The following is a 237-nucleotide window of genomic DNA, read 5'->3' as shown; positions in this document are numbered from 1 at the left end:
GAAAATCTATGAAATTATAGTAATGATAATGAATATAATATAAGAATGTTTGGATGGAAAGAAATCTAATAATCCAAAAAAATATATACTTTCTTCTCTCTCCAGGGTGTGATGGAGTTCTACCGTCCAACAGCCATTGTTCTTCAGTGTGGTGCAGATTCCCTTTCTGGAGACCGGCTTGGCTGCTTCTCACTCTCCACAAAGGGCCATGGGTGTGTATGGCATGCTTTGTGTGTG

The 237-nt window shown here is 39.7% G+C and overlaps 1 protein-coding gene across 1 annotated transcript in view; it reads left to right on the top strand.

The window, feature by feature from the left end:
• LOC119588676 (histone deacetylase 3-like) overlaps positions 1-237 on the top strand; it is an 11,536-nt gene that overhangs the window by 8,344 nt on the left and 2,955 nt on the right. The window contains exon 7 of the mRNA XM_037937312.1: positions 106-212. Within this exon, the coding sequence (XP_037793240.1) occupies positions 106-212 (107 nt within the window). The remainder of the gene's footprint in view (positions 1-105; positions 213-237) is intronic.

The sequence above is a fragment of the Penaeus monodon genome, chromosome 24 (genome assembly GCF_015228065.2).
Source record: "Penaeus monodon isolate SGIC_2016 chromosome 24, NSTDA_Pmon_1, whole genome shotgun sequence".
Taxonomy (NCBI): domain Eukaryota; kingdom Metazoa; phylum Arthropoda; class Malacostraca; order Decapoda; family Penaeidae; genus Penaeus; species Penaeus monodon.
Note: the sequence above shows the minus strand (reverse complement) of the source record. Positions and strands in the feature narration are given on the sequence as shown.